The sequence below is a fragment of the Suncus etruscus genome, chromosome X (assembly GCF_024139225.1).
Source record: "Suncus etruscus isolate mSunEtr1 chromosome X, mSunEtr1.pri.cur, whole genome shotgun sequence".
In the NCBI taxonomy this organism is placed as follows: Eukaryota; Metazoa; Chordata; class Mammalia; order Eulipotyphla; family Soricidae; genus Suncus; species Suncus etruscus.
In genome coordinates this window covers 53,808,640-53,834,226 of record NC_064868.1, presented here as the reverse complement: position 1 = coordinate 53,834,226, position 25,587 = coordinate 53,808,640, and the positions used below count along the sequence as shown (strand labels likewise).

Here is a 25,587-nt window from a genome sequence, read left to right as displayed (position 1 = left end):
CTTACCTCCAGCGCCACTGCCCGGCCCCCCAGGAGCTATTTCTAAGCAGACAGCCAGGAGTAACCCCTGAGCACCGCCGGGTGTGACCCCCCCCAAAAAAAAAGATATCCTGATGTACATACATACATACATACACACAATACATGCATACATATATACATATATCAATGTCCATCCTAACTTTGGGCAGTTCTAATTTTGCCTTCTAGCAGTGAATTGTCTTTGATCAAGGTTCAACTCAGATAAAGGAGAGGATTATACTGTTAATTCTCTCAGGCTCCACATTCCTTAATCTTGTGAGAAAAACTGAGAAAAACTGAATAGTGAAAAAACACCTGACACAGACAAGCATCAAAGAAAGAAAAATAGGGTGATAAAGGTTCTTTAAAGCCACATCAGATTTAACTGCAATTTTGCTTATGTAAATCTACTTGCTTGTTTATTTTCTTCCATTTTTGAAGACATAAAACAAAATAAACTCTGTTCAGGACTGAGAGTTTCCAGGGCTACCTTAATGCTTGGTCTGTGAGAATAAAATCCTTTCTCTTCCACTCATTTTGTCTGCAGTCTTGATTGCTGACTTTTCCTAACAACCTCAAACTCTCCACTTCCAGAAGAAGCAGCCCTCTTCCATGGGCCCCTGGTCTGGCTGACTTAGAGAATACGCACCTCAAGTTTTGACGTTTCATGCTAAAGTCCATGTACTCTACCTCTTGTCACTGCCTATTTCTATCATCAAGATCCCACGCCCTCGTGCCCCACCCCGTCCCACCCCTCCTATTCCTGCCCTTTGAGCTCCAGGCACTGTGCCAGAGGATTTACGGAAGTCCCCAAGCCAAGGCTACCTGGCTGGCCATGTTGCTCCGTTTGCCCTTCAGGCTGTTGGTCAGGATGTGGAACCAGACATCTGAGACGCAGGTACAGGGGGGTGATTGTGTTAGAGTTCGGAACTCAGGATCCGCCACCCAAAAGACCACCAGAGAGACAGGCAGTAATGTTTAATTCTAAACCTTAGATTCTAACAATTGTCCAGGGAACTTGCTTCCCTTCTCAGTGGGCTCTCCTGGCATTCATTTTCCCTCCTCTTACTTTCTTTAAAGACAGAGGGCAACAGAGTGACACGGAAAGCTCCACACACTGTAGCAAAGGTTATGCCTGAGAAGGCCATAGAGCTTTGTTGAGAGAAGCTGGCACTAGGCAAAGCGAGTTGGTATTCCAGGCACATTGTTTCTAAACAGGGGCATCCAAGTACCGACATAGATCTTGTTAAGGTGAGGTATAACATGGCTTCTGTTCTCTTTTTCGTTTCTTCCTGCTTTTGTTTTTAGGTCAAACCCTCTGTGCTCAGAGTCTACTACAACTCTGTGTTGGAGGGAGTGGAAAGCATAGATCCTGGTAGTGCTCAGGGAGCATGCCTGGGGATAAAATGGATTCTATTTGCATTGAACTGGGGGGTGGTGGCTTCCAGTAAGCCAGTCACGGTCTTGAAGCCTTTAGTGAGTGCTTCTATGGAGCTAGAGAGATAGTATAGCAGGTCCTTTGTCTTGCACACAACCAATCAAACCTATTTTGATCCCTTGCACCAGCATGGAATATAGTATTCAAGTTCGACTAGGAGTGATACCTAAACTCAGAGCCCTTGGCTCAATCAGGTGCAGCTCCAAACCAAAAATAAATAAAGTGAATAAAATAAAATAAAGTGAACTCTTTTTCTCTAGCTCTTACTTTCTTTTTTATAAATTATCTTTATTTAAACACCGTGATTATAAATATAATCGTAGTTGTATGATTACAGTCATGTAAAGAACACCCCCTTCACCAGTGCAGGATTCCCACCACCAATTTCCCAGATCTATTTACTCCCCACCCCACCCACACCTGTACTCGAGACAGGCTTTCTTTTCCCCTCATTCATTCACATTGTTATGATAGTTTTCAGTGTAGTTATTTCTCTAACTGCACTTATCACTCTATATGGTGAGCTTCATGTCATGAGCTGCACCTACATGGGAAGATGGGGAAAATAAGGATTGGGACTGAGGCAGTAAAATATTAGAAATGAGATTTGTAGGGCAGTATCAAGGTCACAATACAAGATGGATGTTATGGATATATAAAATATATGCATACAATACTATCAATAGGAAAACAAGGAGAAAAAAATACCAGTGACTGTCCCAACATAAACCAGTACTAAAACGGCCTGCCCTCCTCCCAAAGCGCATTTCCATTAATGTAGGGAGAGGTGGGGGGGGAAGCCTGAGGACCACTAAGAGTCCACCTGAACCCACTTCTGGCCATCTGAGCTGGCACCCAGGGAAGGCCTGGAGTCAGGGGAAAAAGACAAGGACGGCTGGGGGCCTGCCAAGCCTCCCAGCACTCCCCTGGCCAGGGAGAAGGGCTCCGGTATGGGGCCTCCCCAAACCCTATACCTGGCAAGAGCTGGTCTTTAGAATCAAAGAAGAAACCGAAGGCCAGATGTCTGCCCGCCCTCCTCCCCATGCACCTCCCCCCTGGAGTATGGAGGGAGGGGGGAAGTCTGAGGACCACTAAGAGTCCACCTGAACCCACTTCTGGCCACCTGAGCTGGCACCCAGGGAAGGCCTGGAATCAGGGGGAAAAGTCAGGGATGGCTGGGGGCCTGCCAAGCCTCCCAGCACTCCCCAGGCTAGGGAGAATGGCTCTGGTATGGGGCGTCCCCAAACCCCATACCTGGCAAGTAGCTCTTACATTCTAAGCCACGCTGTTTGCCTTTCTCCAACTCCTATGAGCTGTGGCAAAGACTAAAAGAACTGATCACGTGTTTTGTATGCAGGAGATCTAAATTCAAACACTATATCAATTGCTCCCTGAGCACCACTGGGACTGAGCCCTGAGCACTAAGTAACCTCTGAGCACTATAAGGTGTGGCCCCAAGATAAAGAAAATAAGTAAGTGAAGACCTAATCCTGTGCTCATTCTTAAATTTGTATGCCTAGAACTAGTTTAATTCTAAATCTTAGATTCTAACAATTGTCCAGGGAACCTGCTTCCCTTCTCAGTGAGCTCTCCTGGCATTCATTTTCCCGCCTCTTACTTTCTTTAAAGACAGAGGGCAACAGAGTGACACGGAAAGCTCCATACACTGTAGCAAAGGTTATGCCCGAGAAGTTTCTGTAAAGCAGAAACTAGGGTGTAAATTGGAGTGGGCAGAACCCTTAATAATGGGGAAAAGAGGGGATATTGAGTTCCAACAGGCAAACTAAGTCAGTGCATAGGAGAAATCTACAGAATTAAATTCATATATCAGAATACTTGAAAATTTGGTGTTAGGATGTGATTCCCTGAACGCTTATTTTAAGAAACTGGGGGAAAAAAGGACCAGAAAAAGAGAGTACAGCAGGACAAGGCACTTGTTTTACATGTGTTCAACCCAGGTTCAAACTCTGGCACCCCGTATGGTCCCTCAAACCCTCCAGGAATGACCCATGAAAACAGAGCACAGAAGAAAGCTGTGAGCACTGCTGGGTATGGTCCCAAAAAACAAAAAAGAGAAAAAAGAAACAGAACAGAAAAAATACTGAACAGAGAAAAGATACTGAACAGCAAACAGATATAGTACAGCAAGTAAGGGGCTTGCTTAAAGTATCCAGCATTGCCATGAGTGATTCCTAAGTGTAGGGCTAGGAGTAAGTTTTGAGTACTGCTAGGTATTGCTAGGTACTAATCCAATTGCTTAAAAAACAAGAAAGTAGAAGGAAGAAAATTATAAAGAAAAGAGCAGACATTATGAAAGATAACCAATTTTTTTTTGGTTTTTGGGTCACACCCAGAGGTGCTCAGGGGTTACTCCTGGCTGTATGCTCAGAAACAGCTCCTGGCAGGCACGGGGGACCATATGGGACACCGGGATTCGAACTAACCACCTTTGGTCCTGGATTGGCTGCCTGCAAGGCAAACGCCGCTGTGCTATCTCTCTGGGCCCAGATAAACCAATTTTAAAACTTGGCCCTTGAGCTCAGCAAGTCAAAACATAACCAGAATAAAAAATATATATAACCAGGTTTTAATTGTATTATTACTATTAATTAATTTATTTATTATTGAAACCATTGTGATTTATAAAGCCCATCATAGTTGAGTTTCAGACATAAAATGAATCAGGAACAATCTCACCCCCAGTGTCCATCTTCTTCCACTAATGTTCTCAGAGTGCATCCCATTCCACTCCCCTTGCTCCCCAGCCTGCCAGTATAACAGGCTCATTTTAAATTTAGATTGTTAAAGTTTGGGTCTCTTGATTCCATTGTGGTTGCCTTTGGCTTGCATAGTAGGCTGAGCACAAGCTTTGCATATTGGAGCCCCAGGTTAAATTTTCAGCACCTTTTGTTCTCCCAAGCACCAATGTGAGTGACTCCAAGCACAGGACCTAGAGTAGTACCTGAGCACTGCAGGGTGTGCCTCTAAAACCAGTAACTTGTTTCTTTTAGGGGCCAGGGCTCTTTCAAAACATTTGCTCTATCAGGCACTGGTCAAAGCTTTTAAATATACAGCTCTTGAGATAGAGTATAGAACAGCAGGCAATATGCTTGCCTTGCGGGGCCGGGTAGGTGGCGCTGGAGGTAAGGTGTCTGCCTTGCAAGCGCTAGCCAAGGAAGGACCGCGGTTCGATCCCCCGGCGTCCCATATGGTCCCCCCAAGCCAGGGGCGATTTCTGAGCACATAGCCAGGAGTAACCCCTGAGCGTCAAACGGGTGTGGCCCAAAAACCAAAAAAAAATATGCTTGCCTTGCATGCTGCTGATCAAGATTCGATCCCTGGAATCTCATATGGGCACCCAGGCCCATCATGTGTGATCACTGAGTGCAGAGCCTGGAGTGAGCCCTGAGCAATGCTGGATACAGCACCATCCCCAAAACAACAGTTTTCTTTTAAAAACTGAGAAATCAAGGAACCTGATCGATGGCACAGTGGTAGGGTGTTTGCCTTGCACATGGCCAATCTAGGACGGACCTCGATTCGATCCCCTGCGTCCCATATGGTCCCCCAAGCCAGGACCGATTTCTGAGAGTATAGCCAGGAGTAACCCCTGAGCATCACAGGGTGTGACCAAAAACAAAAACAAAAAAAAATCAGAAATCAAGAAATAGAAAGATTAAATGTCCATCTGACACGAGAACCAAGTCTGTTGTCATCGTTGATTTGGGTGGCACACATGGAAGTATTCAAAGGCTCCTTCTGGCTTAGCTCAGAGATTGCTCCTGGTACAGGGATCAAATGTGAACCTCCCATAAAGCTTGCTTTCAGCCATTTTTTTTTTGGTTTTTGGAATGAACCTTGTGATGTTCATGAGTTTCTCCTGGCTCTGTTTAGTAATTACTCCTGGTCTGCTTGGGGGACCCAATGGGATGTCAACGATCAAACTCACATCAGCCAGGTGCAAAACAAGCAGCCTACCGCTGTGTTATCACTCTGGCTCCATGCACTCAACTTTTTGAGTTACCTCTCTCATCCTCCAGCAAACCTTAACCACTATATTCTGCATCATCTACTGCCAGGCCCCAAAGGTGCTTCATAATTGCCCACCCTAAATTGTAAGTACATCATTTACTAATGAACACCAGTCAAAAGAAAGAGCTGAGGAGGAAGAAAGATGCAAGGGCAAGGGTGGAAAGAATGGGAAAGTGTTGTGATCTGCTCTAGGTGGATGTGTAAATACATATGGCCAGAAAATGTACAGGCAGGGGGTGGGAAGGAGGGAGATGGGAGGCATTGGTGATGGAGATGTTGCACTGGTAAAGGGGGGGTGTTCTTTTTATTACTGAAACCCAACTACAATCATGGTTGTAATCACGTAGTTATTTATTATTAAAATTATTTATTATTGTAATTATTTATGATTAAATAAAAGAAAAGAAAAAGAAAATTATTTTTGTTTCTCAGAGCTATTCCTAGCATGTGGTTTAGAGGTCCAAGAGGTTCCCCAAACTTTTGAGCCATCTCCCCAGCCAGAAATGTTAATTTCATCTTAAATGCTCTCTTTTTGTCTGTACTTTGTGACAAAGAGGGCACTACTTGAACTAAATGGCTCAACTTGTACCATTGAGTTGGCTCTCTTCTGTGTTGTTCCATTTCTTAGAAAGAGATGAATTCCAGCCTCAGGCAAGCCAGAAGGGGCTAGGTTTTTTAATCACTACCCTTATTTTCACTTCTATCTCTCTGAGAAGATTTCAAGATGGAACAAGAAAATGGTGGACAGGTCTAGATAATTAGTAGGGTTCTTGCTTCTTATACAACTGATCCAGGTTTGATTTGGATTCTAAATTGATATGGATTCTAAATCCATAGGATCCCTTGAGTCTTTGCCAGGAGTGCTCTCTGAGCACAGATCTAGGAGTAAGCTCTGAGCTCTGCTGGGTCTGGCCCCCAAACCAAAAAAAAATGTGGACAGTGTTCATTGCAGTCATACAGACTAAAAATCTGCATAAGGTCATTAAGACTCAATTCAGAGTATAGCACTTGCCTTGCACACCATTGATCTGAATTTGATTTCCTGCACCTCTTAGGGTCCTCCAAGTTCTGCCAGGAGTGATCCTTGAGCATAGAACCAAGAGTAAGCCCTGAGCCTGAGCAGATGTGACCAAAAATAATAATTACAAATTGTATTTAAGGGCCTGGAGAGATAGCACAGCGGCGTTTGCCTTGCAAGCAGCCGATCCAGGACCTAAGGTGGTTGGTTCGAATCCCGGTGTCCCATATGTTCCCCCCGTGCCTGCCAGGAGCTATTTCTGAGCAGACAGCCAGGAGTAACCCCTGAGCACCTTCGGGTGTGACCCAAAACAAAACAAAACAAAACAAAAAAATTGTATTTAAGGTTTCTTGCAGGAAATGGGAATGAAAGAGGGAGTAAGTATCTTTATTGAGCAGGTGAAACAAATAAAACCAGAAGGGGCCGGAGAGATAGCATAGAGATAGGGCCTTTGCCTTGTGTGCAGAAGGATAATGGTTTGAATCCCAGCATCCCATATGGTCCCCCGAGCCTGCCAGGATCGATTTCTGAGCTAGAGCCAGGAGTAACCCTTGAGCACTGCTGGGTGTGACCCAAAAACAAAAACAAAAACAAAATGAAACCAGAAAGTTATGCATGACCAGTAGCAGTGTGATTTTTCTACTCTCTCGCTTTTTTTTTAGTCCTGGCGGAACAGCAGTCAGACTCCTCCATGTCTTATTCATAGTCTTGACCACATTGTGATGACAGTGAAGAGCATCCAAGAAACCATCAAGTTTTATTCCAAGATACTGGGCATGGAGGTTAGGACTTTTAAGGTAACTACCCAAAGACAAAGTGCATTTTCAGTACAGTTCAATCAGACTACTTTGAAAAATAACTTATGTCCAAAATAACAAACAAATGTGAAAATTCTGTGAGAAATTATTGAATAGGTCTATGACAGAGTCCAAACTGTCACTAGTGTGGCATCTAAAAGGAATAGAGAAAAAGGAGATGAATAAATTACCATAGAAATCTTGCAAGAGAACATCCCTTTGTTATATAGCAGAAATAACAGAATGTTCAGCACACAGACCACTAAATATGTTATGAAATTATGAAAGCTTATAGTGAAAACAGAGGTCGTAAAAATTTTCAGAGTGATTTGGATTGTAAGGTATTTGCTTCGCATGTAACTGACCAGATTAGGATCCCCCAGCACTGCATAGGATTCCCTGAGCCCTGCCAAGTATAATTCCTGAGTGCAGAGCCTGGAGGAAGCCCCAGGCATGATCCAGTGTGACTTCTAAATCTAAATTAAAAAGAACTTTGGGTTACTGATCCTACCCTAGTCAATAATTGTACTCCACCCTAGGGTGTGAGCTGATGATAGTATATTGGATTATCCTTACTTGGTATTCTTCTCCCACCCTAGGGTAGTACCTGATTCTTGTCAATAAAAGCAAGGATCTGAGGAAGGCTGGGGCTCATTATTCAGTCTTTTTCCACTGAGCTGCATTTCATCTTAGGAGCAGAAAGTTTTTGTGGTTTGAATTCCTTGCTTGAGCACTGGATTTCCTGAACCCATTCTTGTACCTTTTCACTGTGTGAATTATTTTCTGCGGATCTCTACAACTGAAACTGTTCCCCTTGACCTAATCGGACAGGGGAATGGGAACTGCCTTTCCTGTCTGGGAGCTCAGTGGGAATGAAACCTTAACCAATCTCCTAAAAACGTGACTCTTCACTTTCAGAGAGGATTAAGAAATAAATGTAGGGCCCGGAGAGATAGTACAGAGGCATTTGCCTTGCAAGCAGCCGATTCAGGACCAAAGGTGGTTGGTTCGAATCCCGATGTCCCATATGGTCCCTTGTGCCTGCCAGGAGCTATTTCTGAGCAGACAGCCAGGAGTAACCCCTGAGCACCGCCGGGTGTGGCCCAAAAACCAAAAAAAAAAAAAAAAGAAAGAAATGTAGTTCAGGATGCCAAGGAGAGGGCTCAGGACTCAAGGGATGTAGCCCTAATTTCAATCCCTGGCACTGCATGTCTCCCAGTACCATCAAGTGTAACCCTGGGGATGCTCCAGAACCAGTGAGCCCTAGCAGCACCTAATCATTGGGCCTAATGGAGGGACCTTGGGCACTGCTTGGGGAATCTCCTCCCTGCAAAGGAAAAATAATAGTTTAACTATAAAGGAAAAAGGCATATATACATATCAGATTTCCTAAAATCACATCTGAGTTCAGAAGACAATGACTATCTTCATGATTTTAAGAAAATATTTTTGGCTTTATAGCTATAGCCAAAGGTGCTCAAGGACTAATCCTGCTATTTTCTCAGGAGTAACTCCTGGTAATACTCAGGGAAGACTATATTTGGTGCCAGTATGGAGGTGGATCAGAACAGAGGTGGGTGGGGGTGGAGTCTATTAGGAACCTCCTTGAGGAAAAACTCTTAAACATCAAATATATGTCCAGTAGTCACACTATTAATCAAGATGAGTGTAAATAAAACATTCTTAATCCATAAAAATAGAAAGACAAAATGTTCTCCCCTTACTTTCAAAATAACTTGAAAGCATACTCTAGCCAAATGATTGATTAAAGCCAAAGTAAGGAAGACTTCAAACTCAGTATACAGTTCATCTGAAGATGAGAGCCCAGTCAGATATCTAAAAAACCATTTATCTGATTTGAAGCAGGAAAAAGAAAGAACCAAGAAAGAGAAATGTAAGGGGAAAAATAGGAGATAGAATTCACCTTTGAAAATGAGAATTTTTAGTAATTTTAACCCCCTCCCAAAATAAAAAACTGGAAATGGAACAGGCCTTAAATGCAAAGGTTCAATAAAAATGCTAATGACAATAAAAGTTAAAAAGGAATACTACTGAGAGAGCACTGAGCATATAGAAGCATACAATAGAATTATGCAGCATATACATAGAATTACGGCATCTTGAATATATACACACCCTAGGCAGACAGGTGCTAAAATGATCAGAGGAGTGAAAAAAGGCAAAATAGTTCAGATAAGCTTCTTCCCTTTCCTCCTCCTCCTTTTCTTCCTCTTCTCCTTCTTCTACTTCTTCTCTACTCCCTCTCCACTTCCTTCTCCCCTCCTACTCTTTTTCCTCTTCATCCTCTTCCCCCTCCCCTCCTCCTCTCTCTCCTTCTCCTCCTAAAAAAAAAGAAAAGAAAAGAATAATTCAGATAAAACCTTTCATTAGAATGTCTTCCTTAAGCTTATTATATTACTAATTTAATTCCTTGCCAAAAACAAATAAACAAACATGGGGCTAGAGAGAGAACAAGTAGGTATGGCATTTGCCTTGCATGCAGCAAACTTGAGTTTAATCATTAACCTCCTAGATGATCCTCTGAGCACTAACAGGAGTGATTTCTGAGTGAAGAGCCAGGAGTAATTCCTGAGCATAGTTGAGTATAGTCCCCCTCCCCGCAAAAAAAGACAAAAAAAAAAACAAACAGTTCTTTAAGACAAAGGAAACAAAAAAAGTCCAGAATCTACATGCTAGTTTGTCTGTATGACATTCACGCACAAAACAATAAAGTAATTTTATGATGAAAATCAGAAGATGCACATCAAAGACATTACAATGGTTGCTTAGGCTGCAGTCAGAATTAGAGAATAAAGATAAAAGGAATAAACATGTAAACCAAGTGCAATAGGGTCCTCATTTTACCAGATATGATGAAGCATCCGATAGTTTAACTCTCTGCACTTGGACACATTGGAGTGAAATTTCAACATATATATATATATATATATATATATATATATATATATATATATACACACACACACACACACAGAGAGAGAGAGAGAGAGAGAGCTCTGGGGTTTTCTGTATTTTATATATATATATATATATATATATATATATATTATTTAGAAAATGAAAAATATCCTCAAATAAGTGAACATGTGGTCGCCCAGCCTGCCAAGGGCGATTTCTGAGTGCAGAGTCAGGAGTAACCTCTCAGCACCACTGGGTGTGGCCCAAAGACCAATCAATCAGTCAATCAATAAATAATTTTTTTACAAAATTTGGAAAAGTACCCTAAAAAAACCTAAAAAATAGGCAGGTGTAAGGAAATAAAAAAATGTAGAGCAGAAATTAACAACTGGAAACCAAAAAATGTCCAAAAGATCAATAAAAGCAAGACTTGATTCTTGAAAAAAAATAAACAAGATCAATAAGAAACTTAATAAAATGAATCAGAAATGAAAAAGGTAAGGTTACTTCAGATACTACAGAAATTCAAAGAGTAATCAGATATTAATTTGAGAATCTTTAAGCCACAGAACAAGAGAAGCTGGAAGAAATGAATAAATACTTGAACTTCTATAACCTTCTGTGATTGAACCAAGATGATCTGGAACATCTGAACAGATTTATCACTATTGAAGAAATTAAATGGTAATCAGAAAGCTTCCCAAAAACAAAAACTCAGGCCCAGATGGATTCATTAGTGAATTTTTTCAAACCATTAAAGAGGACCTACTTCAGGAAGATGAAGGAACAGAAACACTCCCAAATAGTTTCTATGAAGCTAACATCACCCTGATAACAAAAGAAGCAGAGAGAGACACCATAAAAAAGAGAACTACAGGCAGATATCTCTGATGAATACAAATCCAAATATCCTCAACAAAATTCTTGCAAAGAGAACACAAACACTCATCAATAAGGTCATATACTATGGCCAAGTAGGATTCATTCCAGATATGCATGGAGGATGTTTAACATCATATGCAAAACAATCAATATAATAAAGCATATAAATAATAGGAAAAATAAAAATCATATGATCATATCAATAGATCCAATGAAAGCATTTGACAAGATCCAGCATCCATTCATAATAAAAAAAACTTTCAACAAGATGGGAATTGAAGAAACTTTTCTAGTATAGAAATGGCCATTTAACACAAGCCTTTGGCTAACATACTTAATGGGGAAAAAAATAAAAGCTTTTTCTCTAACATCTGGCACAAGACAAGCTTGTTCCCTCTCACCACTTCTATTCAATATAGTACTAAACACCTACCATAGCAATCAGGCAAGAAAAATATATCAAGGGCATCCAGATAGGAAATGAAGAAGTCAAGCTTTCACTGTTTTCAAATGACAGGATACTATATTTAAAAAATGTTAAAGACTCTACCATAAAGCTTCTAGAAACGATAAAATCGTATACACTGTAGTAAAATGGCAGGGTACAAACTTAATATGCAAAAAATAAAGGCTTTCTATACACAAATAATGAATATGCAGAAAGACATTAAAAAGCCGATCCCATTCACAGTTGTGCCTCAGAAAATCCAGTACCTAGGAATTAAGCTAACTAAGTAGGTAAAAGACCTATACAAAGAAAACTACATAACACTTCTTTAAGAAATAAAAGAGGGGGCCGGTGAGGTGGCGCTAGGAGTAAGGTGTCTGCCTTGCAAGCGCTAGCCAAGGAAGGACCACGGTTCGATCCCCAGCGTCCCATATGGTCTCCCCAACCAGGGGCAATTTCTGAGCGCTTAGCCAGGAGTAACCCCTGAGCATCAAACGGGTGTAGCCGGAAAAAAAAAAAAAAGAAAAAAAAGAAAAAAAAGAAATAAAAGAGGGCACAAGGAAATGGAGACACATACCCTACTCATGAATTGGGAGTATCAACATCATTAAAATGGCAATACTTCCCAAAGCATTATACAGATTTAATGCAATTCCTATTAAAAAACCCATGACATTTTTTTTTTGTGGTTTTTGGGTCACACCCGGCAGTGCTCAGGGGTTATTCCTGGCTCCAGGCTCAGAAATTGCTCCTGGCAGGTACGGGGGACCATATGGGATGCTGGGATTCGAACCAATGACCTCCTGCATGAAAGGCAAACGCCTTACCTCCATGCTATCTCTCCGGCCCCAACATTTTTCAAAGAAGTGGATCAAACACTCCTGATTCATTTGGAACAATAAATATCCTTGAATAGCTAAATCAATCCTTGCAGGAAAAATATGGAAGGCATCACTTTTTCCAAATTTAAATTGTATTATAAAGCAATAGTCATTAAAACAGCATGGTATTGGAATACATTTGATCAGTGGGGTAGACTTGAATATTCTGAGCCTCAGGTATAATATTAATTAATCTTTGATAAAAAGGCAAGGGCAAGAAATTAAAAGTGGAGCAAGGAAAGCCTCTTTAACAAGTAGTGTTGGGAAAATTGGTCAACTACAAGCAAAAAAATGAACTCAGACCTCTCTTTAACACAATACACAAAGGTCAAATCAAAATGGATTAAAGACCTTGATATCAGACCTGAAATCATAAGGTACATAGAGGAAAACTATAGGCAGAATTGTAGGCAGAACAATTCATGATGCTGAAGCTAAAAGCATCTTCAAAGATGAAACACCACTGTGCAAGTAAGTGAAAACAAAGATAAACAAATGGGACTACATTAAACTGAGAAATTTTTGCACTTTGAAGGAAACACTGACTAAGACACAATGACTACCCACAGAATGGGAGAAACTATTCACCCAATACTCATCAGATAAAGGGTTAATTTCTAAGATATACAAGGTATATATACTTGAAAGAATATATATAGAATATATATTATATTATTATATATTTTATATTATATATAGAATATATATAAAGGATATATATACTTGAAAGATATACTGAAAGAGCTCAAGAAGATTATAACACCTAACCCCATCCAAAAATGGGAAGAAGAAACAAACATTTTCTCAAAGAAGAAATATAGATGGTTAAAAGGCACATTCAAAAATGCTGCACATCACTAATCATCATGGAGATGCAAATCATGCAAGTCAAAACAATAATGAGGTAACATCTCACACTACAGAGATTGGTACACATCACAAAGAACTAGAACAACCAGTGCTGGTACAGATGGGGGAGAAAAGAACTCTCACTCACTACTGGTAAGAATGTAGACTGGGGCCCGGAGAGATAGCACAGTGGTGTTTGCCTTGCAAGCAGCCAATCCAGGACTAAAGGTGGTTGGTTCGAATCCCGGTGTCCCATATGGTCCCCCGTGCCTGCCAGGAGCTATTTCTGAGCAGACAGCCAGGAGTAACCCCTGAGCACCGCTGGGTGTGGCCCAAAAACCAAAAAAAAAAAAAAAAAGAATGTAGACTGATTCAGTCTTTTTGGAAAACAATTATTTTTGGAAGCATTTTTTTGAAAATAGTTTTTCTCAAAAACTGGAAATTAAATTTCCATATGATCCAGTAATATGACTCCTTGGGATATGCCCTAGGAACCAAACTTACCATGTGGAAAAGCCCTCTGCATGTCTATTCTCATCACAGCACTATTTACAATAACAAAAATTTGGAATCAACCCAAGTGTCCTAGAATTGAGGACTGGCTAAAAAAACTGTGGTACATCTCCACAATGGAATATTATGCAGCTGTAAGGAAAAATGAAGTCATGAAATTTGCTTATACATGGATATCCATCCATGTATAATTATTGTAGATTATTGTAGATTATGTAGATTATTGTGTTGAGTGAAATGATTCGGAAGGAGAGAGATAAACATAGAAGATTCTCATTCCTTTGTGGCATATAGGAAAAATAAAACATGGTATGGTAATAATATCCAGAGACAATAGATATGAGAATCAGGGGGACCAGTTCATGGTAGGAAGGTTGCCACAAAAAGTGGTGAATGTAGTTAGGATAGTAAATGGTTCACTATGACACTGATAGTTTGAACTGATAAGTCTGAAAAAGAACTGAGGGACGAAAGGGGATAAAGTGATATGAGTTGTACCCCTTAGTTAGCTATAGTGCAAACCACAGTGTCAAAAAAGAAAAGAGAGTGAAGTAAATTACCTGCCCAAGAAGCAGGCACGGGAGAATGGGTGGGAGGGAAACTGGGGACATTGGTGGTGGGAAATGTGCACTGAGGAAGGGTAGTGTACCTTCTATGACTGAAACTCAACCATGAACAGTTTTGTAACCACAGTGATTAAATAAAGTAATTATGAAAAGCATAAAGATCTCCTTTTTGTTTGTCTTTGTTTTGGGGCCACACCTGGTGACGCTCGCTCAGGGGTTATTCCTGGTTCTATGCTCAGAAATCGCTCCTGGCTTGGGGGACCATATGGAACGCTGGGGAATCGAACTGCCATCCGTACTAGGTTAGCTGTGTGCAAGGCAAACGCCCTACCTCTGCACCACTGCTCTGGTCCCAAAGATCTCCTTTTAATAAAAAAAAAAAGATAAAATTTAAAAAAGAGGAAAAACAGATTAACATCACATTTATCAGCAACGCCAGATTCAGGAACACAATTGAAGCTTTTAAAAGACTTTTACAGGGGCCGGGCGGTGGCGCTAGAGGTAAGGTGCCTGCCTTGCCTGCGCTAGCCTTGGACAGACCGTGGTTTGATCCCCCGGTGTCCCATATGGTCCCCCAAGCCAGGAGCAACTTCTGAGCGTATAGCCAGGAGTAACCCCTGAGCGTCACCGGGTGTGGCCCAAAAACAAAAACAAAACAAAAAAAAGACTTTTACAAGGCTATGGAAAAATAGTCTTTTTAAAAGTGTTCTAAAAGGCTATTGGACAGTAACCTGCAACTTTAAATTCTATGCTCAACAGATTATCATTCAAGTGGAATAGTCATTTTCTGATACATAAAAAGAGTTCATAAAATAATCAACTTGCTTTGTATGTGACTGTTTCCATGCCAGGCATTGCATGTGGTCCCCTGAGTGCAGAACCAGAAATAAATAGCCCCTGAACAAGGAGGTGTGTCCCAACCCTCGAAAATAAAAGAATGGATGTAGTATTAATTATAATAATGTAAAGAAAGAAATGTAAAACTGATCAAAATTGACAGAGGAAAGGGAGGACACAAGATGAAAGGGAATTTAGGGGTTCTAAGATACTAGCTGAATTTGGTCTATCTAAGCATTAAGATGAAAGATTATTAAAAAATAGTATAAAGGAACCAAAGGACATAAAATGCTCATGGAATTCTATTGGGAGGGGTAATAAAGTGTATGAGCTGAGGTTTCACTTAGCATAGCAGGGAAATGATAGAAAATGTTTCCAGGAGACCAGAGAGATAGCATGAAGGTAGCGCATTTCCCTTGCATGCAGAAGGATGGTGGTTCGAATTCTGGCATCCCTTATGGTCCCCTGAGCCTGCCAGGGGTGATTTTCTGAGCATAGTGCCAACCCCTGAGCGCTGCTGGGTGTGACCCAAAAGCCAAAAAAAATGTTTCCAGTAGGTCAATCAAGAAATATTTGTTGCATCAGTTATAGAAGTACATATAAGAACACTCAGCTAACAGTGGATTAAATATGATAGTTTTCTTTTTCTCATTTAATAACCAGTCCGGAAGTACGATCAAAACTGTCATGGCTGGCACAAAGGAGGAAGTGAATGGGCAAAAAGAGCTTGTTCAGTGAAGCAGGGATGCTCCCAGAAACTCTGTTTACTGACATGCTTACATCTCATTTATTGTTTAGCCATTTTATATGGCAGATTCCAGCAGGAAATTGTGGAAAATCTGGATTTTTAAAGCTGAAAGCACAAATAGACCCATTTGAAATTTGGGTAATGTTCAGAAGAAAAGTGAGAGAAAGGTCTCTGCCATAGGTAGTATTTGGAGAAATGATAATTTTCAGAAACATGGGACTAGATAGATAGTACAGTACAGGGGATAAGGTGTTTGCCTTGCATGTGCCTGATTTAGGATTGAGTTGTAGCACCATATGTGATCCCTGAGCTCTGCCAGGAGCGATCCCTGAGCACAGAGTCAGTAGTAAGCCCTGAGCACCATTAGGTATGAATCAAGGATATAATAATAATTAATAATAATAATTTACAGAAATAGACACCCAGATATCTAAAACAATTGCCTGTAGGGAATGAGATGGGGTAGGGCAAAGGGCTGCTGTTTTTTTCCCAAGAAAAACATTTACCTGCCTTTTTGCTCCCTTGTTTTGGTTTTCGGGCCACACTAGTGGTACTTAGTACTTTTCCTGGTTTTGTGGTCAGGGATCACTCCTGATGGTACTCAGGTGACCAGAGAACTAAGTCCAGGTCAAGTGCATGCAAGACAAGTACCTTATCTTTCCCTTCTATACTATTTCTTTAGCCCTTACCTGCTTAAAAAACTTGTTAGATATGGGGTGGGGGAGGGAGACGGTGCTCTGTTTCTCACTCCTCTTGGAGGTTCAGTTCTAGTTGATTTTCTTTTCCCAAATAGGGGGACCGGAAAGCATTATGTTTTGGAGACCAGAAATTTAATCTTCATGAAGTGGGAAAGGAATTTGAACCTAAAGCAGCTCATCCAATTCCTGGCTCTTTAGACATTTGTCTGATCACAGAGGTGCCTTTGGAGGAAGTGGTTCAGCATCTCCAGGTGGGTTTCATGCTGTCCTTTTGGAGAAAGCTACTACAGACAGTGAAAAACAAAAGAATGGGGACCGGAGAGATAGCACAGCGGCATTTGCCTTGCAAGCAGCTGATCCAGGACCTAAGGTGGTTGGTTTGAATCCCAGCATCCCATATGGTCCCCCATGCCTGCCAGGAGCTATTTCTGAGCAGATAGCAGGAGTAACCCCTGAGCGTCACTGGTTGTGGCCCAAAAAACAAACAAACAAACAAAAAAAGAAAAAGAAAAGAAAAGAATGATACTTGGAGGTCTTCCCCAAACTTGATACCTTGTTTTATCATATCTAAATACTGCTTGTATACAATTGTTGACTCAGGATCTTGTATGGCATTATTTTTCTTCATTGGAGTGCAGCCCACTAGGCTGTGCTCAGGGCTTACTCCTGGCTCTGCTCAGAGATCACTCATAAAAATGCTGGCAACCAGAGGGAGTTCTAGGGATCAAACTTGGGTTGACCATATGCAAGACTAAGTCCCTATCAGCTATATGGTTGCTCCAACCTTGACATCATTTTCACATAAGCAAATATATTTGAGTTTCATGGCGCTGGGCACAAACCCAGGGCCTTACAGGTGTGAGGAGTTATGCATTTTACCACTGCATCACATCTCTGGTACTTAAAGAAATATATTTTAAAGAAAATTTCATGACAGGAGAAATAGTATTGGGGTTAAGTGATTGCCTTGCATTGGGTCAGTCTGGTTTGGATCTCTGGCACTGCATATCATTCCTTGAGCATAGTCATATGCTCATAGCTCTTGAGAACTTTGCTAGAAATAACCCCCTGAGAACTACTGGATGTGGTCCCAACATGCCCCCACCAATGGAAAAATAATTTTTAGCTTTTTTGTTTTGTTTTGTTTTTTGGGCCACACCCGTTTGATGCTCAGGGGTTATTCCTGGCTAAGCGCTCAGAAATCGCCCCTGGCTTGGGGGGACCATATGGGACGCCAGGGGATCGAACCCGCGAGGTCCTTCCTTGGCTAGTGCTTGCAAGGCAGACACCTTACCTCTAGCGCCACCTCGCTGGCCCCGGAAAAATAATTTTTAAAGGAAATCGTAATTTATCCTTGTACAAAAATATATATCTAATATTTTTTCACATGAGTATATTCATGTAACATTCAACCAAGTAAGTGAAAACCCCTTTCTATCTTGGCACAAAGGGAAGATAACTGTAATAACAAACAGCTATAAAAGTATCGCAATGTCATCAGATTCTACCCACTTCCGTTCCCTCAACTCTCTGGGCCTGACATGACAAAGGAAGAGTTATCACATGATTAAGGAGGTACTAACCACGAGTTACTTAGCATCTACCAGAGATATTTTTCTTGGTAGAGTCCTGAAGCCTTAAGGAATATTAAAGAGAAAATAATTTCTGATTTGCTGCTAGTTGGTATGCTTGTAAGACATCAAATGATTTCACAAGATGTAGCATCAGTTCTCCTTTTTTAAAACAAGGTTGAAGCTGTGAATGCACTCTCTTCAAACATCCTGAGCTCTTTCTTTATTCAATATCCATAGAAAAGGTTGGATAGGAAGTAGAGAATATAAAAAATGGGATAAGAGTTCAGTCTTTGACCCAGACATTTTGGGTTTGAACTCTGGCTCTGCCTCTTTCTAGATAGTCCTAAAACTTAGTATTAAGTTCATGTTACAGGGAAGGAAATTAGGATACAGAGCATTTGGATATTATGTGGGAGACCTAAGTATGTCATAGTTACAGTGTTACAAGTGTGTGACCATGCCTAGGTTGCAGTCTTCTTTGAAGTTCTATTTAGGCTGTTTCCCCTCCCCAAATAGGATATATTTTAGGCCACAGAAGTTGTACTTTGGGTAGGGAGCTTGCCTTGCATGAGAATGACCTGAGTTTCATCTTCAGTACTGTATATAGTGCTCCAGAACTATAAGCCCTGAGCACCAATGGGTGGTCCTAAAAACAAAAACAAACAAAAATAAACAAAACCCACGAATAACAGTCACTTAATATGTCACCCTTACAGTGTGTGTTATTTTACTGTTTTGGTTTCTAGACCACACCTAGCTGTGTGCAGGGTTTACTCCTAGCTTGGTGCTCAGAGGTCACAATTGGTGAGGGCTCAAGGGACCATTTGTGGTGCTGGGGATAGAATCTGGGGTGGTCCTATATGCAAGGCCTTAGCCACTGTACTGTCTCCTCAACCCCGATTTAAATGGTCTTATCTAGTGAGGAAAAGAAGAAAAGTAGTAGATGAGATGTAATATATACTGATGAGGGGAAATGAGGGATGGGACTACACTTGAGAAAAATGTTCAGAGAAATTGGGAATAGCTGTTGCATGTTTACAATAAAAAACTACTTCAGGGGCCGGTGAGGTGGCGCTAGAGGTAAGGTGTCTGCCTTGCAAGCACTAGCCAAGGAAGGACCGCGGTTCGATCCCCCAGTGTCCCATATGGTCCCCACAAGCCAAAGGCAATTTCTGAGCGCTTAGCCAGGAGTAACCCCTGAGCATCAAACGGGTGTGCCCCCCCCCCAAAAAAAACCTACTTAAAATAAAAACAAAACAAGACTTTAAAATAAAGCAAGACCACTGAATGCAGCAAATAACAAAACCAAGTTAACCACAAATGGTGGCTTGAGGAGAACATAACTTGGTTTCTAGGCATCTGCTAAAGAATAAAACCAATTCATGTATTTGAGAAAAAAGAACTACACAATGTCTTCTAGGAAGTAAGGTCTCTATAGACTGTGATTAATCATTATTTTGTTTGGGGACAGCATCAGGTAGTGCTCAGGGGTTATTCCTGACTTTGAGCTCAGAAATAACTCCTGGCAGGCTCAGGGGAACCACATGGGATGATGGCTCCATATGGGAACCATATGGGATTGAACCTGGGTCAATTACCTGCAAGGCAAACTCCCTGCCCGCTATGTTATAGCTCCAGTCCCCTGTGATGTATGATTTTTATCTTCTCCTTTAGGCTTGTGATGTTCCCATTGAGGATGGCCCTGTGCCTAGAACGGGGGCAAAAGGGCCCATTATGTCCATCTACTTCCGAGACCCGGACAGAAATTTGATTGAAGTGTCCAACTATATTTCCTCTGACTGAAGCTGGCACTCATCCATTCAGTGACCTGGATTGTCACCCTCTGTCTTCCCTCCTGCAAACCTTTGCCCAGACCCAAAGACCTCTGAAGGCTGAACATTGAAGTAGGAATTTCATACATTATTATGGTAGAACATGAATGTGTTTGGATCCCCTCCCACATGTCTCCACATTTTCCATTTCAGCTGCCCCCATAATCACTGGGTTACCAACAGTGCTTAATTATTACTGACTCAGTACTTTGTATCTGTTTTGTTTTGTTTTGGTTTGACTTTTGCATCATACCCAGCAATGCTCAGGAGTTACTCCTGACTCCGCACTCAGAAATTACTCTTTGCAGTGCTTGGGGGACCATGTGGGATGCTGGGGGTAGAACCTGGGTTAGTTGCATGCAAGACAAGTGACTAGCTGCTATACTATTGCTCCAGCCCCTGTATCTGCTTTTGAGGCCTTAGCGTGACATCTCAGTTCTTCGGGGGTCAGGGACCATAGTTTCACAATTATTGTGGAACAAATCCAGGCTCACTGAATCCCAAGATCTTTCTAATTATGATAGAACATTCTGAGATCAGCTCAGATGACACTACCTCTGCCAGGCACACCTTATCTGATATCAACCACAGGGTACATGGCACTTTCTCTCTTTGATCTGGTAGTTTTGACCTTGTCAACTCCTGATAGAGCAGATAGGATAAAGATAAATCTCAGATTTTTAACCAACCAAGACAATATAATGAGCACCTGATGTGTGCTTGGCCCTCTTCCAGGCATTGGAGACAGTGATGAATTGAAGAGATAAGCATATGAATAGTTGGAGACATCACTGTAGTGGAAAATATAGAAATAAACATAATTAAGTATAATACAATTAAGAAAGCAATGAAGTAGATGAGGGGGTGCATATTAAAGTGGTTGGGGCAGTTTTCTCTCTGTGTGTGTTTGAGAGAAAGAGAGAGATTGAGAGAGAAGGTGATAGATGAAGGAATCAGGGAAATCCACACAGAGGAGACCTTGGAGTAGAAATCTAAAGAGAGGGAGAGAGCTTTACTGGAAGCCCATTAAAGACTCATCAGGGAGAGACAAGCCACACCAATGAGACTGATGTGTGACAAGGGAAATGAGGGGGTTTTAGGGGTGCAGCAGGGAGTGAAGTGGGAGAAGCAGCAGAGACAAGGTGTGGAAAGAACTCTGGTATGTCCTGTGAGTCATTGAACAGAAATGGTCCTGAGTGGAAGAGGGCTGGAATTAGACAGACACTCCGCCTACTATGAGGAATCTACTGTGAGTGAAGATGGAAGTAAGAAGGCTGAGAGATGGAGCCGGAGAGATAGCATGAAGGTAAGGCGTTTGCCTTTCATGCAAAAGGACGGTGGTTCGAATCCGAGCATCCCATATGATCCCCTGTGCCTGCTAGGAGTGATTTCTGAGCGTAGTCAGGAGTAACCCCTGAGCACTGCTGGGTGTGACCCAAAAACCAAAAACCAAAATTAAAAAAAAAAAGAATGCTAAGAGGTGGGAGAGTGGGGGTCACTTAGGCTGACAGGGCAGGTATTTAGAAGATATACTGGATGAGTCGATTCAGAAAGAAAATGTCAAGTAGGGAAGAAGTCAGAGCCTAGTTAGAATTCTGCAGTCAGAGGAGGAGTGAACAAATGAGAGAGGGGGAAAGTAGGATCTCCTGAAGACTGTGATGATTGCTGTAGTCTGTCTGAGAGCCTCTGAAGGTGAGGAAGCCTTCAGTCTGTTATCTCTGCTCTCCAATGCAGCCTCTCAACAATGCCCAATCTGTAAACTCCCAGGGAGTTCCAAAAATACTTGGCAGAAAATAGAAATACATGGAGGAGAGGATATAAATTTTAGCAAGTGAAAGGCTTGGTCAAGAGCTCTAGCAGATTTCTTGCTTATTTGATGTTGTTTAAATGTATTTACTTAAATTTGGGGGAGGTTGGTTTTGGGGCCACACCCGGTGACATTCAGGGGTTATTCCTGGCTATGAGCTCAGAAACCGCTCCTGGGTTGGGGCACTAGGAAGCCAAGGGATCAAACCATAACTCATCCTAGGTCAGCCGCGTGCAAGGCAAGCACCCTCCCGCTGCACCACCGCTCTGGCCCCTGTATTTACTTTATTAAAAATTTACTGATTGAGATTTTGTGACTTATAGTATTGTTAATAATAGTTTCTCATTCACATAATTCCAATACCACACCCACTACCAGTACACAGTCTCCCTCTACAAGGATCCCAACAACTGTCACTCTCAAACCTTTCCCCACAACTCAATTATGTTGATCAGTTCTCCCATTATGTTTCTTTTGGATATTTGTTGCTACTTTCCAGTATATCTATAAGTCTCACATTTGGAAGAGATCATGCTATATCTCTCCCTTTCTTTCTGACTTCACTCAGCATGATATCCTCTATCTAGTTCCATTCATGCTGCTGCAAACCATTTTTTTTTTGTGGTTTTTGGGTCACACCCGGCAGTGCTCAGGGGTTATTCCTGGCTCCAGGCTCAGAAATTGCTCCTGGCAGGCACGGGAGGACCATATATGGGACGCCGGGATTCGAACCGATGACCTCCTGCATGAGAGGCAAACGCCTTACCTCCATGCTATCTCTCCGGCCCCTGCAAACCATTTTTTACAAAGTTCTTCATGATTGAGTTTCAGTCATACGTTTTCCAACACCCTTCACAGTGCACATTTCCCTCCACCAATGTCCCCAGTTTCCCTCCTGCGCCCCCCCCCCCATTGCAGAAAGTTTTCCTTTCTTTCTTTTAGACACTTTGATTTGTAATATTGCTACTGAAGAGATGATAAAGGGGCAAGAAATAAGAAGTAAAGCAAGTAATGTTGGGAAAACTGGTCAGCTACAATGAAAACTATTTTTAAAAGAGCTTGTATTATTTCTAAGAGATAGTACAGAGGTGAAGATACTTGTATTGCAAGCAACTGATCCTTAGTTTGATCCATGGCACCCTCCTCAGCTCTATCATGAATGATTCCTGAGTACAATGCAAAGAGTGCTGCTGTATGTTAACCTACAACTCATGATGAACAAATAAATGAATAAAAATAAAATCACCTTCCCTGCACCCAGACATTGTATTTCTGAAAGTCTATAATTTATGTAAAGAAGGAAGGGGGTTCAGAAAGTAGCAGAGTGTCAGAGAGGAAAGGAAGAAGATAGGCAGCCACTAGGAGTATGAATGAATAAGTAGACAAGTGAGGAGATGAGTGAGGAGATGGGCTGATAGTCCTACATCTGAAGAAAGTTTTTCACATGGGTATACAGAGAGAATATGCATTTGTAAATTGCAATTTTCTTGATACAGAAAAAAAACTGAAAATAACTCCCAATGCCCATGAAGAGATACATTTTCAAAGAAACTGGCATTCCGTGAATGCCACTCAACAATAAAAGTGAACTAGTTCAAAAGTCTTACTAAAAACAAATAGTAGCATTGGTCTGTTACCACAACTAGTCAAGCATACAGCAAGAAGAGTGGGGGTCAGAGTGGTACAGTGGTTAAGGTATTTGCCTTGCATGTAGTCAACCTGGCTTTGATTCCCCCAGAATACCAACCATTGTTCCCTAAACCCACCAAAAGTGAGAGCTGAGTGCAAAGCCAGGCAAGCAAATAGTGAGAGAAAAAAGCTACAGAAACAAAATTTCAGGGATTGTAGAGATAGTACAGGCTGTAAGGCACTTGACTTGCTCATGGCCAAGAGGGATTTGGTCTGTGGCACCTCATAGTGTCCACTGAGCTCCTCCAGAATGGATTCCTGAGCAAAATCAAGAGTAAGCCCTGAACACTGCCAAATGTGACCCCAAAACTAAAACCAATGTAAAATAAAATAAAATAAAATAAAAGGCCAGGGGATGGATAGACAGTACAATTGGCAAAGTGCTTGACTTACATGTAGCCAAACCAGGCTTGGACTCCAGAATCCCATATTTATCTCAAAGCACTGCCAGGAGCAATTCCTGATGCAGAGCTAGGAGTAACCACTGAGATCACTGGGTGTGGTCTTAAGAAAACTAACAAAAGAACAACCCTGATTTAATCTCATAGTGATAAAAAATTTTCTCCTTCCTTCCTTCCTTCCTTCCTTCCTTCCTTCCTTCCTTCCTTCCTTCCTTCCTTCCTTCCTTCCTTCCTCCTTCCTTCCTTCCTTTCTGCCTGCCTTCCTCCTTCCTTCCTTTCTGCCTGCCTTCCTCCTTCCTTCCTTCCTTCCTTCCTTCCTTCCTTCCTTCCTTCCTTCCTTCCTTCCTTCCTTCCTTTTTCTCCTTATTTCTTTCTCTTGATTATTGGGGCCGGAGAGATAGCATGGAGGTAAGGCATTTGCCTTTCATGCAGGAGGTCATCGGTTCAAATCCCGGCGTCCCATATGGTCCCCCGTGCCTGCCAGGAGCAATTTCTGAGCCTAGAGCCAGGAATAACCCCTGAGCACTGCTGGGTGTGACCCAAAAACCACAAAAAATATTTTTATTGTGATCAAAGTGAATTACAAGTCTTTCACAGTAATTTTTAAGGTACATAGTGACAATGAATTAGAGCCATTCCCACCACCAGTGTTATCCTCCCTCCATCCCTATTCCCAGCATGCTTCTCATAGCTCCCCACTTTCCCTCATGAACTGCTAGTGTAACAGGTTTCCTTTGTGTATAGCTTGTTGTAGATTGGGTATCGATATGGTGTCATTGACTTTGAGTTTAGTGCTTAAGTCTGATCATTTTTTTAATTTCCACTCAGTGTTCATATGACTGGTTGCTCCTGGTACCATCCATTTTTTTCCAACTCAGTTTATGAGGGAGAACAAGATGATTCAAGTTCTGTGGTTCTGTTGGAAAAAGAAAAGAAAGAAAAATCCTTTTCTTTCTTTTTCTTCCTTCCTTCCTTCCTTCCTTCCTTCCTTCCTTCCTTCCTTCCTTCCTTCCTTCTTTCTTTCTTCCTTTTCTCTTTCTTTCTTTCTTTCTTTCTTTCTTTCTTTCTTTTCTTTCTTTCCTCCATTCTTTCTTTTTTTCTTTTTTCTTTCTTTCTTCTTTTCTTCCTTCCTATCTTCCTTTCTTTTATATGTGCCTTAACCACTGTGCTGTCTCTGTGATCCACAGAACATTATAAGACTAAAACTAAACCATACAAATTTTAACTCTATCCCATGGTGAGTTAGAAATAAATCATTCTAAATAAATTAGAATAAAAAGAGAATGCCCAGAACCAGAGTGATACTACAGTGCTTGCTTTTACATGCAGCCAAACCAGGGTCTATCCTCAGTATCTCATATGGTGCCCTGAGCACCAACAAGAGATGCTCACCAACCTGAGCATCACTGGGTGTGGCCCAATCTCCTAAATAAATAAAATTTAAAAAATATAAAGAACAACCAACAAAGAATAGAAGAACTTCATTAAGTTAATAAAGTGCATCTATTAAAAAAAACTAAAGCTAGCATCATACTAATTGGTGATTGACTGAAAACTTTCTCATAACAATCAAGACTAGGACTTCCACTCAAGATTGCATCAGAGACTCTAGCCAGAGTAGTCAGACAAGGAAAAGAA

At 41.5% G+C, this 25,587-nt stretch overlaps 1 protein-coding gene across 1 annotated transcript; it reads left to right on the top strand.

Annotated features, from left to right (window-relative positions):
* The first annotated feature begins 855 nt into the window (after positions 1-855).
* Positions 856-20,023, top strand: GLOD5 (glyoxalase domain containing 5). Its single transcript, XM_049766907.1, has 4 exons — positions 856-918; positions 7,171-7,305; positions 16,742-16,897; positions 19,895-20,023. Exons 1-4 carry the CDS (start codon positions 856-858, stop codon positions 20,021-20,023), a joined length of 483 nt encoding a protein of 160 aa, XP_049622864.1.
* Positions 20,024-25,587: the final 5,564 nt, after the last annotated feature.